The sequence below is a fragment of the Aythya ferina genome, assembly GCF_964211825.1.
Source record: "Aythya ferina genome assembly, chromosome: 1".
Lineage (NCBI taxonomy): Eukaryota > Metazoa > Chordata > Aves > Anseriformes > Anatidae > Aythya > Aythya ferina.
This window is the reverse complement of record NC_140296.1, coordinates 118634966-118647983: the sequence shown is the minus strand read 5'-3', so window position 1 is coordinate 118647983 and position 13018 is coordinate 118634966. Positions and strand designations below refer to the sequence as shown.

The 13018-nt window shown below is 40.6% G+C and overlaps 1 protein-coding gene across 2 annotated transcripts; it reads right to left on the bottom strand.

Moving 5' to 3' along the window:
- Nucleotides 1-2645: 2645 nt before the first annotated feature.
- TIPRL (TOR signaling pathway regulator) lies at nucleotides 2646-12962 on the bottom strand. 2 transcript variants are annotated; one of them, XM_084523017.1, is made up of 7 exons: nucleotides 12836-12962; nucleotides 8279-8458; nucleotides 7321-7420; nucleotides 5702-5833; nucleotides 5204-5299; nucleotides 4424-4486; nucleotides 2646-3265 (listed from the first exon to the last, which is right to left on the bottom strand). In XM_084523017.1, the coding sequence occupies exons 2-7, from the start codon at nucleotides 8437-8439 to the stop codon at nucleotides 3116-3118; spliced, it is 702 nt and encodes a 233-aa protein (XP_084379143.1). In that variant the 5' UTR covers nucleotides 8440-8458; nucleotides 12836-12962; the 3' UTR covers nucleotides 2646-3115. The 2 variants fall into 2 exon arrangements, with proteins under 2 accessions (XP_084379143.1, XP_084379144.1); XM_084523018.1 differs by lacking the exon at nucleotides 12836-12962 and adding an exon at nucleotides 11402-11656.
- Nucleotides 12963-13018: the final 56 nt, after the last annotated feature.

Genomic DNA, 13018 nt, shown 5'->3' with positions numbered 1-13018 from the left:
GGGGCCTGCTGGGGGATGGAGGCCGCGGGACGGCGCCAGGCGGGGCCGAGCGCGGCGCCTCAGGGCCTCCCACTGTTTGCTAACCTGTTGGTACTGGGACACTGCGAAGCTTTTAGACATAGTACTAGCACAGACACAACTCCCCCCGTTCCAGAAAAGTCTCCTCTTATTTCCACACCTAGCCTGAGTTGGCTGATGACAGGCTAATAAGAATATATAGATCTTCTGATCACACAAAGCTCCGCATCACAACTCCTTATTTTCCTTTATTGTGCCCAGATAAGAACAGAACTATAAAACAACAGGTATATTTTATTTAGCAACACAGGAGAAAGAATATAAACCGTTGTGTGTATGTTGTAACAACGTGCTACAAAACAGCTGGAGAATCACCCCACTCCCTCCCTCCAAAATGATATACCCAAAGTAGTATTTTTCTCTGGCAAATTCGTACAAGAGAGCTTGCAGTACACCCATTGATAGTGCTGTTTCTTGATAACCTGTGTAGTGTAACAGCGACAAAGAATGTTCCAAGTTTTACTTCGTGGTAACTGACTTTCCAAACACGTTCTTGTGATTTCTCCAATATTTGTGTTCCACTTAAATGCACAGCACCCAAAATAGATGGTTATCACAAATCTATATATTCAGGAGTCAAGCCCATTCAAGACAACTGCAACAGGTCACATATTAGTAAGTATGATGGACAAGATAAAATACATAATAAACTACACATGCAGAGCACCCTTCCCAACAGTAGGTATTGATTCTGTGGGCTGCCCCCCAGACTTTAGCCCAGTGGAGATTGTTAGCATCACTGACTAAACCCAAATGATTTCCTTCACGCTAGCACAACACCAGTCACTTCCAGCTCTGATTTTACCATGTGTTTTTACAAGCCTTTAAGGCATGTAAAGTAGTAAATGTTTACATTAAAAGAAGTGCCATGATTTACTTCCACTAGCCAACCATCTCTTCATCCTGTCCAGTTTGTTGTTCCTTTCCTTTCCATTCTCTCCTCATAGACCTTTACTGCTGGAGGGGTCATAACTAACCTTTTATTACCAAATTAATTTTGATCATTTCCATGCTGCATTCATTTACAAACAGATATGCATGTCATCATTCCTAAAGTCTTTAGAAAACAAGTGCAAGGAGATGAAAAAATAGAATTTAGGACTCGCAAATGGGGAATACACAGGACCTAACCCCTACTTCAGGGCAGCCATAAGTTCACTCATGCAGTTTGCCTGATTATGAGTAATTTCTTTCAGAGACTTTTTAAATTTCAGTTCCCTTCGCTCATCTTACACTATGGATCATAAGTTTCTTTTGTAGTAGTCCCTTACAAAAGTAAGGCTAAAGGTCTATTAAGGGGAATTAAAAAACAAACAAACAAAAAAACCATTCTAATCAGCAACTTTTTTAAAAAAAAATAATCCTCGTAACACTCAGTGAGGCTTACTCTCATTTTTGCATACAGGGAACTGAGGCACACAAGTAACTTCCCTGTGGTTAGAATAAATCAGTGACACAGGAAAACCTGCTGTTAGCTCCTGCCTTCCAACCGTATGATCAAATGATTAGACCAGGCTGCCTCGAACAGAAGTGAAACAAGGTGGGTTGTTTTATTAAGAATGCAGTCAGTTAAATAGTAGTACAATTGTATAAAAACAACAGTTTCTTTAAATGAGAACCATTTTTCAAAAGACCTGGTTAATAGAAACAAGCCACCCCAAAACTTGGTATTTAAAGACATGCAGTGTAGAATCTGAAGATTTTTAACCAAAATGTACATGTTCTGGTGTCCTGGAGCATTCTTACCAGCCATTGCCTTAAAGCACAAGGCCCGCTTTTCACTACTGCTTTGCTTCTTGCACTTCATTGACTGCAAGAAGCAAACCTACACGTCTAGCTCCCCCAATCTTAGACCAAACCATTCACATAATTTAGGACTTCCAAAAGCAACAGAATAATTTAAAGTTTAATCCACAAATTACTGATTTAAAACCATAACTGTATATGCGATCACACTTCTATTGATATTACAATTTAAAGAATTTTAAAAATAAACCAAAATTACGTATCTGAAATATAGGCTAGTATCCTTTTAAGGCCATTAAAGCTCCCGTTTCTCAATTTGTAATACCAGCATCCATTAGGGGTTGAAGATTAAAAAGCCCTCTTTTCCTCAGCCATAAGCCACACTAATTTAGCAAATTGAATATCAGAACAGTATAACCATCATACACGGGCACCATCTGGTATGTCCAACAGAAGGTAAATACAGTACAATGCATTTCCAATACAGCATGACTGTAGCAGCACAGAGACCCCAAGTAATAGTCTCCAGAACTGCCTAGAGAAATCTGGCTGACGTCAAACTATGCTAGTATTTGTGAAGAGACTTACCAGTTTTTGTGTCTGTTAAATCTCCAGCTTGTCTCCTGCTCTGAAGAGAATGTCTTACAAGTAAGGTAATTTTACCTTTATAAAGTGTCAAACAAATACAACTTTTCACTTCTCCTTAAAGCTATTCTCAGATGAAATGAATATTCTGAAGTTAGAAATCTGGATCAAAGGTTCTAAGAAATAACTTGATTGGTTATCAGCTCACAGTAGAGGAAACCAAGCAAAAAGCATAGTTCAGGACTGAAAGCTCATAACATATGCAGAGGAATTTTATTTATTTTTACTGTAGACAATTTCTCAATAAAAATAAAATTAAGCCGATTTTATGTCTCTAGTAGTCTTTTGGCATCTGAGGGAGCAAATAACAGAATCTTCACAGAAGTGTTTGTGTTGGAGAGTCCAGGCAATATCCTGCCTAAGTGGTGAACTGAAGAGAACCTAGACTCTGAATTGTGAGAGTCCTCCAATGCCACTGAAGGCTGTAATTCACCATCAGTCTATCAGATAACTCCAGATACAAGTTTAAAATAAACAAAGATCAAAAAATATTAGCAAAACCTGCTTGAAATGAATCCTGTTTTCTTTTAGGGCTACAGAAAAATTAGCCAAATACTTTATTCCACTAGTAGTGAAACTGTGCCCCTGGTAATGGCTACACAATCACACGATCTCCAGTCGAATTCAAGTCCATATAAAGTCACATTTATTTAGACTTAACACACGTGGTTTCCAGTGATGCTTCTGGGTTAGGCTCCAACTTCTCTGGGAATTCTAGCTTTTCACAGATCGTCTCCTTTATGGGTAGATACTGAGAGATCTCGTTAGGTTCCGTGAACAGGGAAGGTGGTACATGCTAAGAAGCAAAAATTTTAGACAAAATGAGTGGGGAGGCTAAAAAAAGGGGAAGGGGAATCCCAAAAGCAAACTTTTATGGACAGTTTATCTCTAATTCACCTAATTTAAACACTTGAAGTCAGATATCATTAGAGAAATTTGTGTTACAACTTCAAATACACATACATACAACCTCTTCCTTCATGCATGTATCAGTAGGTTAAAGAAAGGTATTTGATATTTTTAAGCAGCAGATTGTATGACCACAAAAAAGTCAGGGACATTCCAGATCTATAACGTTCATCATTTGAATGTAAGAAACTCTTTGAGAGTCTGTTTTTGGAAGAGACTAAAATGGCCACAACAGACCCCATGTTTAATGTCTTCTAGTCATTGTAACACATTTGATGGAGTTGTTCAGATTTAGCCATTAATAATTGGTATTTCAACACAGGTCTTAGTTTTACGAAGTCTACTACAGACATTGTTTAGCTTCTTATATGAAATACTAGAACTCATTGGATTTTAGTTTAATATTTGAAGAAATTAATTGGTTTAAGCTAATTTGTATCTTTCTCTGTAGATTCCTCTAGACAACATAGTTTCAACACATACAAGACAATCGACAGAAAAACAGGAGACATTTTTACAGGTGAAGATAAAAAAAAAAAAAGAAGGAAAGTAACATGAGTACCTAAAATCAGATATTGGGTCAAGAATAAAAATCAATTGTGGCACATTTGGAGTTGCAACTATTCTGAGCCACTGATGGAGTTTTATGATGAACTATTAAAGCTATTTGAGAAAAAATGAGTTTGTACCATCAAACAGATTTTATCCCCTAATACTACTTGTGAACATATAACCAGCCCTGAAATTAAACACCATGGGAAATAGACAACCTGATTTTATGGCTGAACAGTTTTAAGAAATAAAATTTAAAAACTGTTAACTCAAAAGTAGAAAATATAATCCAATATCTTGTAATGTGATCAGTAACTCATCTACAAATGCAAATCTGCCCCGAAATCCCTAAAATAAATGCTACAGAAGTAGGACCTTCCCTCGGTTTAGACTGCAAACCTTTCAAAAGAACAACTTAGGTTGTTTTATGGTCCACACAGTAAATATTATTTCAAAAAGCAGACAGGAAAAAAAAAAATAAAAAATTTAATACCTTTAAACTTGATATTTTGCTTTCCCTGGATGTATATTCTCGCAACATGTAAGCCTTGTCAGCCTAATGGGGAAAAAATGCAAAAATTAGTTACAAAATTATCATCTAATATCTGTGCAAAATGAGCACTGTAAACACATTCAATTTAGTAAACATTTGAGTTTGTTTGACCACAGATTTTCACCTGGGAGCAGACACATATGTTCAAATTCACAAGTACAGAGTAAGATGTGTAGCTAAATTGACTTTTCCAAAAATTACCTTTTTGCATGCAGGCACACAAAAAAAAAGACTGAATATTCTTCATAATTTTTACTCAGAACACCTACATCTATATGAATAGAGATAGACAGAATAAGCAAACCACAACTGTTATGGTCCGTCTTATTTATGGGATACTTGAACTCAGCATAGAACAGACAGTCCTTTGCAAGATGAAATTTGCAGTCATACACTAGACAAGCAAAAAAAAAACATGTAAGAACAATATCACACTATTTACCGTTGTCTATTTTTTGTTTTGTAATGCCTCTCTAATCCATGTCTGTCACATGTATTTAAATAATTACTTCACACGAGCGATAGCCCACTGTGCTCATACAGTACCTATCACTTGGTTGCTGCTTCACCACAATAAAATGCACTTGAAAGTTCAGTTCAGATAACCTCTATGGCCCAAAATATCAGCATTAAATTACAGGAATATCAGAAGGTCTTCTCTGAAAGTAACACTGCAAAGGAGCATCTGTAAAATATTCATGGTGACGAACACGGGTTTACCTCATGATGAAGCCTTGTATCATTCATCCTGATAAGCACCCCATCAACTCGCAAGAAAAACCTCAGGAGCACAAAAAAGCTGGAAGGCATAACTCTCTGAAAAAATAAATATCTTTGATTCAGCATATTACAAAGCTTTATTTTAGGTATGCACTTATTTACATCAAAAATTTACACAGATAAAAGATAGTATGAGTGAGCTTTCAGTTTAAAGTCAAAATTTGGGCTGGTGACACACTGCAGCTATAACTGGACAGTGGGGCAGACTGTTTCAAAGGAGTCTTAGGATGCAGAAAGATGGAAAAGATTGTTGCCTAGAACAACTGACAGGAAGATTTCAAAATTTTCAATAAGACTGCATTTTTCAGAGCAAGAATAAAGAACTTTTCATTTTAAACTTCAAATCCCAGAAGAACCAACATGCAAAAAGTGACTACATTGTGCATACATTAGCTAGCTAGGTCACCAAGCCTCTTTTATCCACCTCTCTGTACTCACTATTTTTACACTCAAACTTGACACTCCATGATCATGAAGTTCATCTTCAAACAGAAGTACTTCTTCAAAAAACATAATTTGCTCTCTGGCTTTCAATTTCTCTGTATTTATGTGTTCTGTTGTAGGAACAACCTAAAGAAAATGATTAAGAACAGTTAGTATATGTAGTTCGGTGGCAAGTTAGTAAGTTTATCCTGATCTTAAGAATCCTCCAGTTCCCAGTTTTCTGAAGGAAAAAGTTTTTGTATGTATTAAGCTCAGTGCTACGGAAGTCAAATAGTTAAAGTTACAATTAAAACTAAAAAGTTTCCAAGAGGAAACACTGATCAAAGCAAAAACCAAGAATGGGAAGTTCTGAATAAACTGTCCTCAGGGTACAGGTTTTGTAGGTTACAGTTGTAAACAATTCTGTTTACATTCTATATTTCAAAGCATTAAAAGATGCCTCATGTTTAACGTACAATGAGAAATTCTGGGTTATAAACAGTTTTCCATGCACTTGACATTTCTAGCCAACCACTAACCCTGAACAGTATTCCAAAAATAAAGCCCTTCCACAGAAATCAAGTACCTGTATTTCCCCCCCCCCATCTTGTGCTCCCTGTATATATTAATATTCTTTGGTTGCCTAAAGGCTATGGGCCAACAAGACAGTTTATTTTATGCTGTACTTTTAATTCCAGAGTAACTCAAGTGATCTGTAACCAACACAATCCTAGAGAATTAATATAGACTGCCTGGGAACTTCAGTCTAATTTTGAAGTAAATAAAGACAAAGGGGGGGAGGAGGGAACTGTCAGTTTAAATATGAGGAGTTCCTGTTGCAGAAAACAGAAGGCAATGAAAGCAGACAGATCAAGTTATCTGCTTTCACAAAATGGCAAGCAACACAGTAATAAGCACTATAGGCTCAGGGGACATCTTACTGCTCCCTACAACTACCTGAAAAGAAGGTGTGGGGAGCTGGGTGTCAGCTTCTTCTTGCAGATAACTAGTGATAGGACTAGAGGGAAAGTCCTCAAGTAGCACCAGGGGAGGTTCAGGTTGGAAATTAGGAGACATTTCTTCTCAGAGTGGTTAGGCATTGGAACGGGTTGCCCTGTGAGGTGGTGCAGTCACCATCTCTGGGGATGTTTAAGAAAAAGTTGGACCTGGTGCTTAGGGATACGGTCTTGTGGGTGATATTGGTGGTAGGGGGATGGTTGGACCAGATGATCTTGGAGGGCTTTTCCAACCATAATGATTCTGTGATACCAGAGAATTATGCAGCTGATACTTCTGTTGTGTGTGAGGAGCTCAGGGCCATCCAGCAAGCACTGAAGATGCTCACGTGCTTTACTCTCCCAGTAAATCATCACTAAAGGACACAAATGTTCCTACTTAAATGATCCTAACATGCTTAAAAACAAACAAAAAGACACCAAAATGAAAGTTACTAAAGTAAGGCATGATTTGATTAACAGAAAATGATGAGACATGAAAAGCCCAAACTATACTTTGAAGTCAGAAACAAAGAACCATGTAAAATGTTAAAGAAGCCTACTGACAGCTTCAGAAAAGTGTTTTGTGTTGGACTGAAACAATAAGTAATCAGCATTTAACAAGAAAAAAATGCTCACCTTTAACGTTGCAGTATCTCCCAGCAATGTTCCTTTGTAGTCAGTTGTGTAAGTCCAGTCATACGGCTTGACTACTTCCTTAGTGTGCTCAGTCTCACTCCTCAAGAAGTGAAAAAGAATATAGTGTATTTTATAAAAATTATTAAAAACCTTACAACCTCACATAAGATTATGTATTATGATCCCCACACTTCAGTCCTAACTCCTCAAGAAAAACAGCAGTATTGTCTGTACTGGACTGATGATGTCAAGACTTAACCATCCAGTATTGCTTCTTTCACAGCATCTGTGTTTTCATTGTGAATTAGAAAACCCTTACCTGAATTCCTGGGCTAATACTATCTTAATCTTATGAGACAAAATAAAGGTTTTTAGTTTGGTGTGAACTCTAATTTTTTCAACAGTAGTCATTTGTACTTTGAGCAGGCACAATATAATCTGCTGACAACACACAGAAATGACTAACACTGCTATTTGCCTTAGTTTTTATGACAGCTTTGATTTCTTTCCTTGACTTATTCCTAAGTGCTCTACCACTAATTTGGTAAATACTAAGCAGTACAATTAGTTCTCATGCATGGTAATTGTCCTGCTATATTCCTAAGGCTAAGATGTTAGACATGTACAGTGTTTTGCACTTTGATACACCAAAAGACACAATCTTGTAATCCTTGAGGACCTACACGTTTAAATAAACAGAAACAGAACTAAGCCATGTTAAACACATAATTTACTTTAAGAAAGCCAGGAAGCAACGGAAAAATATAGCTGACCCCGTGTAGCAGATAGCATGATCATGGCAAAGAAAAGCTAGGTGACTTCTGTCATCAAGCACTGTATCAATGGCAAATCTAAATACACTGAGGTCTTCAGGAGCCCAGTCTGTGACTTTAACTACCTTACGACAGTTTCACATACAACACAATAGTACTTGCCCACTGGTGATAAAATACTGTACCTGCTCTCTTGCCACTCCTCTGCACAAGCCACTTTGATCATACCTTGACAATTATTGACACATTTTAAAGCATCTGTTGCATTGAACTCAATTCCAAAACCACGATCATGCTGTATTCTTAGGACATTGTCTCCAAACATCATCTCTGGCAGGGAAGGCATGTGTAATTCTTCAGCCAATCTGCATAGAAAAATATAAGTCCGATAAAGTGAGATCAGTCAGCTATAGTTCAGTGAAAGCAATCTGTTGTGGAGTACATATTCTCTAGACCGAGTACTTTGCATGACACCATCAGTATATTTTTACAAAATTTTGTTATTTTCCCTGACTGGAACTGCTGAATCATTGATCTGAAGTGATTTTTCCACCTTAAGATTCTTTCTAAAGCTTTCCTTCTCCATCAGGCTAATACAAAAGCCTCATACAGAGGGAATCAAAAAATATCCAACAAGCATGAAGTAGCAGATTTCAACCTGTTGCAGACAAACCCCTGGATGGTCCATGAACTGTTTTTGCGTGTGGCCTAAGAGAGGTTTTATGAAAAAGCACTTACTGTCAGCAAGTTTAAATTTACTATGCTGTGGTCCATACTGTCATCTTTGGAAACTTACAAAAAAAGAGGCTGAAAACAACCCTGGCAAAGTACATTGAAAGTCAAATGCAGAAGACATTTCTGTGCCCTACTACTTTCCCAAGCTTGCAGAGGACATGTACTGGTATTTGTAATCTCTAAGCATGAAAGCCACAGACCTATACTGCATGAACTGAATGAGCATGATCCCTGCAGAAAATCTGAAGCTATCCTACCTCACTTTTTGTTTTATATCCATTTTTATACATATATTATATAAAAATAAATACATACATATTGAGCTTTATACACACACTGAGCTTATTTAGCAAAAGACTTCATATACTTCTACAATTTTCTCACTACCACTAAGTGCTTTATTTGTCAAGATTAAAGAGAACAAATATGGCATCTGAAGAGAAGAAAACTCTAGGAAATACAACTAATTGGGGAATATACAACATGGGGAGAAAAAAAAAAGCATCCTGCTCACAACTTTTGTATTGCTAATAATGCATTCCTGAACAAAAGTGGTTATTTCTATAATCCTGCAAATGAAAGAACATTATTTACTGCTCTCTGTTCTTACTCTTATTATATTGGTGTCTTCTCCCACATGCTTGTTGATAGGAAGAGGGGAATGGGCTAAAGTTGTGCCAGGGGAGCTTTAGGTTGGATATTAGGAAGAACTGAAAGGGTTGTTAAGCATTGGAATGGGCTGCCCAGGGAAGTGGTTGAGCCTCCATCCCTGGAGGTCTTTAAAAGACATTTAGATGTAGAGCTTAGTGATACGGTTTAGTGGAAGACTGGCTAGAGTTAGGTCAGAGGTTGGACTGGGTGATCTTGGAGGTCTCTTCCAACCTAAGCGATTCTGTGATTATGCTAACCAAACGGAAACATAGCAAATTTGTAGACCTTGAAAGTATGATCCTATGCTTTTCCCAGAGAAGGTGGCACTTTTCCATTTTGAGTGCCCCTCAATCTGCAAAGACCAACCCCAGGACAGGAAGAAGTTGAGTAGCTATGGCTCTTTTAATCCTTCACATCTGCAGAGGTTGCCAAGGGACCTTTGTGATTTCTGCTTGACAGAAGTAACATTTCTACAGGTAATAATGATGTTCTCCAAGCAATAAAGAAGGCAAAATGCCAAAATAAATGCATTATAAAAAGACACTGACTAAAAGCACTTGCAGCTAGATAGTTTTTGACCCATCAAATTTGAAATGGAGAAATTGTTTTGGGTATCTCGTGTTAGGTACTAACCCCTGCACGTAAACAGCTCATTCTGGATTTTATTTCCCCACTCTGCAGAATCCTCTCCTTTCTTTCAAGCTTGCACTGTACCCCTTGAACCTTTATTTTTCTGCCTTTTTCAACACATTCTGAAATCTTTGCATCCCTGAAAAGGGATAAAGGTACTTTTTGAAAGTTACAGAGATAACTGTTGATTTTAAAACTGCTACAGTTAAAGAAACTGAATAGAACAGAAGATGAATACAACACATAATTTGGCTTCTAGACTGGCAGGTTCTAGACTCTCTCTTGTTTACAGATAATGAAGAGAATTAACACCCTCCTGAGATTAAGAATAAAGATCTTCATTTTTAAGGGTAACATCTTGCCCTAAAAGTCTTCACAAACTTGCCAGAAAAATGGGGTACTGTAATAAAAGTCCTTCTGCCGCAGAACACAGGTACAACCTAGCTGAATGTTGAATCCTCCTTACATAGGAACAAGCGAAACACAGGATTCAAATCTTTTTTTTTAAACCTGTAACTGCAAAAACTACAGCACAATTAGTTAAAAGTATTTAGTGAGAATAAAGATGGAAGAACATATCATTTTACATGTTTTGACACAGATACAAAATTTAAAAGTATATTATGATGGTGTTGTAATATATAAAGCTTATGTAGCTTAATATAATGTAGAAACAAAGTGTGGAACTCCATACCAGGGAACTTCAGCAAACAAATTTTCCTTGGACAAACTGAAAACAATCTGAATAGTTACCTTTAACAAAACTAACAGCATTTCCGTATATTAGATCCAGAAATTGAAATCAGTATCTGTCAAAGTCAGCTGCCACTAAAGTCAATTTAGCACTCAATAGCTGAACTGTTCAGTTCCACATTAGCAAATCTGACTTAAGTACTTGATGCTGACACAGCAGCATTTTCTGCAGTAGTTGAATGGAAATTGCTGGTAGAAGTAAGGAGCAGACATCAATTTTTAATGAACTATGCTGAAATAGGCATTACTGTAAGATGGTTTAGGAGTCTGGTGATCGCATTTAAAGGCATCTTAACGTCCCTTAAAAGGTAATTAAGAAAAGCAAGCTTCTAGTCAGGGGGCTTCAGGTCCAGGCCTCCCAAACCGTTACGCATCGTTAAAAACAACATCTGCAACCCCAACCACCTCGGTTTCCCCCGCCAGAGCATCCTCCTAGGAGAGAAAACCGAGCAAGACGACGACCAAGCGAGGCTCCGGCGCGGGCAGGGCCTCCCCCCAACACCCCCAGAGAAGGCCCATGCTGCCGGGGCCCGCCTCACCTCTCGGCCTGCGCCGACTTCATGATGTGCGTGCGGGCGGCGCTCAGCCGCCACGGCCCGAAGGTGAAGTCGCGCCGGCTGCTCTGGAAAACGGGGTGCATGGCGCAGCCGCCGGGAAGGGGCCGCCAGGGGCGAGGCGAGGCGAGGCGAGGCGATGTGGGGCGGCTCTGCCCGGCTCCCTGCCGCAGCCCTAACGGCAGCAACGGCGCCGCCACAACCGCCGCAACCGCCTGCCCCTTCCGGCAGCGGCTGGGGGCGGCGCCCGAGCTCGCCTCAGCCCCGCGGCGCCCTCCCGCCCCGCCCGGTTGTCGCCTCGGGGTGTTTCGTGGACCCGCTGTGTCCGTATGGACACGGGGGTGAAGGCATCCCGCGCTGGTTGGTTGTGCTCTGGAGTGTTGTCTAAAGGGGATCTTCAAAAAGCGTCAGAATTAAAGCCAGAATTCCTGTAGAAAGCCCTTGGTACCGCTGGCTGTGAAGGGGGTAAAACCCTTCCGGGATGCACGAAGAGGGGGGCAGTCCCGCTTTTCTGCATCGCTGGGGAAGGCTGGCATTAGGGATGCACAAGCACAGACCTAGGCTGTCCTTTGCACCTCCGAGTAAACCTCTTTGCTTCTTGGGAAAGGAGAAACACCCCTTGCAAGACACCTTTTGTATTACTTTTAATAGTTTCCGGGGGGGGCTAGAAGGTTAACAATTGAGATGTGCCCCTCTCTACGTGCCTGACTTGTCCCACATGCTTGGGTGAGTGATTTCTCCTGCTGTGGAAAATGGATTCCTGGGTTTAAGCCGAGCCTCTGAGCCTTGAACAGGGCTCTGAGGTGCCACAGTGGTGGGACGCACAACTCTGTCCCCCCTGGAGCTGAGAAGTCCTGGGGCTTACCAAGGATGATAAACCAAGCAGAGCCAGTGCCTGGCTGGAGGAATCCTAGAACCATTAGGGTTGGAAAAGCCCTCCAAGATCATCTGGTCCAACCATCCTCTTACCACCAATGTCACCCACTAAGCCATGTCCCTAAGCACCAGGTCCAACCTTTCCTTGAACACCCCCAGGGACGGTGACTCCAAGACCTCTCAGGGCAATCCGTTCCAGTGCCTGACTGCTCTTTCTGAGCAGAAATGTCTCCTCATTTCCAACCTGAACCTCCCCTGGCACAACTTGAGGCCATTCCCTCTAGTCCTATCACTAATTATCTGTGAGAAGAGGCTGACCCCCAGCTCCACACAGCTTCCTTTCAGGTCGTTGCAGAGAGCAATGAGGTCGCCCCTGAGCCTCCTCATCTCCAGACTGAACACCCCCAGTTCCCTCAGCCGCTCCTCACAGGACTTGTGCTCCAGGCCCCTCACCAGTTTCGTAGCCCTGCTCTGGACATGCTGCAGGACTATGATGTAGCAAGGGGCCCAAAACTGAACACAGCACTCGAGGTGCAGCCTCACCAGAGCCGAGAACAGGGGGACGATCACCTCCCTGCTGGCCACACAACCCCTGAGAGGAGCACGGCGAGCAGCGCCGGCGGAGCCGCGGCGACCCCCTCCCCTGAGCAGGGCGGGGGCTGTCGGAGGGAAAATGGAGGGAGGCGGCGGTGGGTGGGGAGAGGGAGGGAGAGGGGGCGAGCGCGG

Excerpts from the sequence above, each read along its gene's own strand:
- TIPRL (XM_084523018.1), bottom strand. The coding sequence starts at position 11,502 with ATGCACCCCGTTTTCCAGAGCAGCCGGCGCGACTTCACCTTCGGGCCG. Across the intron at positions 7,421-8,278 it reads GAGGAGTGGCAAGAGAGCAG|GAGTGAGACTGAGCACACTA; the intron begins GTACAGTATTTT and ends TCACTTCTTGAG. Across the intron at positions 5,300-5,701 it reads CAAGTTTGAGTGTAAAAATA|AGAGTTATGCCTTCCAGCTT; the intron begins GTGAGTACAGAG and ends TTATTTTTTCAG.